Source organism: Austrofundulus limnaeus, unplaced genomic scaffold, assembly GCF_001266775.1.
Source record: "Austrofundulus limnaeus strain Quisiro unplaced genomic scaffold, Austrofundulus_limnaeus-1.0 Scaffold2289, whole genome shotgun sequence".
Lineage (NCBI taxonomy): Eukaryota > Metazoa > Chordata > Actinopteri > Cyprinodontiformes > Rivulidae > Austrofundulus > Austrofundulus limnaeus.
The window spans coordinates 32,689-34,299 of record NW_013954691.1 but is presented as its reverse complement, the minus strand read 5'-3'; the positions used below and the strand labels follow the sequence as shown (position 1 = coordinate 34,299).

The following is a 1,611-nucleotide window of genomic DNA, read 5'->3' as shown; positions in this document are numbered from 1 at the left end:
GTGTAGGGAGAGGCAAAAAGCCCAATAGGCTCATATGAAGAAAAATAAAAATACAATGAACCAACAATGAAATCCATCAATTACTTAAATCACAAAAATTTTAAGCAAAACAAATAACAATAAAGGCATTTAAAAGAAAAAAATCACAACATTTTAATTAAGTATAATTTGAGAGAAGGTTTAAATAGTTTCACAGAGGCCTGTTTTTTGCTAAATGAAGATATTAATTACAAAGTGTTGCTCTGCTATCAGACAGAAAACTGACCTGTTCTGCTCTGACATTTAGGAAGATGAAGCACTGAGCACTGACGAGTTAAGTAAGAGTGAAATTGCAAATTAAATTTAAAATAATGAATAAAATGCATTGGCATGCTCTGTTCTCTTTCAGAAATCTTTATAAATAAAAACACAAATTAGAAAAATGTTTTATGTTATAAACTGTAGGAATCTGTAAATCTCTAAACGATTTCTGACCCCCCAGCCCACAAGTAAGGAGGTGGCACTTCCCTCACTGCCACTGGGTTTTGTTCGACTGTCTGAGAGTGTGTGTAACTAGTATATGGTCATAAGATTGTGTTTTAAAGACTTGTATACTTTGTAAAAACACTAGTTGTGTTTTTGGTCGTATTGTGGAGCCATAGTGGTTATAAAGTGGAACTGAGTGTCCAAGAATGAAGTTTGTCTAAGAAAGGAGGTGCATATTGTTTTATCTGAATGTGTGTTACCCAGTGAAAGAAAGACTTGACCTGCATCAATCGGGCTCTACAGATAAAGTCCAACTGAGACAACGTTTATTTAAAACCTCTCCAACTATCAGGACTCTGGATTGTTTTTTAAAAGCCTCTGAGTTGATGACAGTGAGGCTCTGCAGGGTATTTCACAAACTGAAGCGTTACATGGTGGGTTCCCTGAACCAAGAACTGATCATTGGATCATTATTAAACCACAGAACCACAACATCCTACATATTCATCTGGACCTCAACTGTTGCTTTGTGTTTTCCACAAAGCTTCATGTCTCCAACAGAAGAACAAAATGTCATGTTTCCTTACCTGCACAACAGGTAAAGGCTCAGGTTTGGTTAGGTCAGTCACACATGCACAGACACCTTATCCTGAAACTAACCACCCCAGTACATACCTGACCCTAAATCTACCCAAAACTTATATCACACTTGTTCCTTAACCTAACCCCACCCAACATAAGCACATGTAGCCGTGCTGCCTGCAGATTCAGGGTTACAGTACTTAGTTCTTTGTATTTTTGCCATCCTACATGTGGCATGTTGGTTTGGACTATACAAAAATCATAATGAAAAAATAACAGGTCTCCTTATTAGCAAGGACTAATGCCATTTTTGGAATGACAGCTTATTCTGATTAATTTTATTCAACTATGTTGTAAAAATGTATTCATGACAGTCTTGTGTTTGTGTTCAGGTGTAATAGCTCTCTGCCCAGCAGTGACAAGGGGAGGAGTAAAAGTCACTTTACTTTATGTCGCAAGAATAAAGCCAATGGTGTGAAGCCTAGCACTGTCCACACATCCTGCACACCTCAGGCTGCCAAGGTTAGAGCTCTCACACACACACACACACACACACACACACAC

General features: G+C 37.9%; 1 protein-coding gene across 1 annotated transcript in view; it reads left to right on the top strand.

Annotated features, from left to right (window-relative positions):
* The window catches only part of LOC106537391 (E3 ubiquitin-protein ligase pellino homolog 1), a gene marked incomplete at its 5' end in the record, with an annotated part of 16,877 nt that overhangs the window by 1,915 nt on the left and 13,351 nt on the right, over positions 1 to 1,611 (top strand). Inside the window, 1 exon segment of the mRNA XM_014034774.1 lies at positions 1,440 to 1,569. Within this exon segment, the coding sequence (XP_013890228.1) occupies positions 1,440 to 1,569 (130 nt within the window).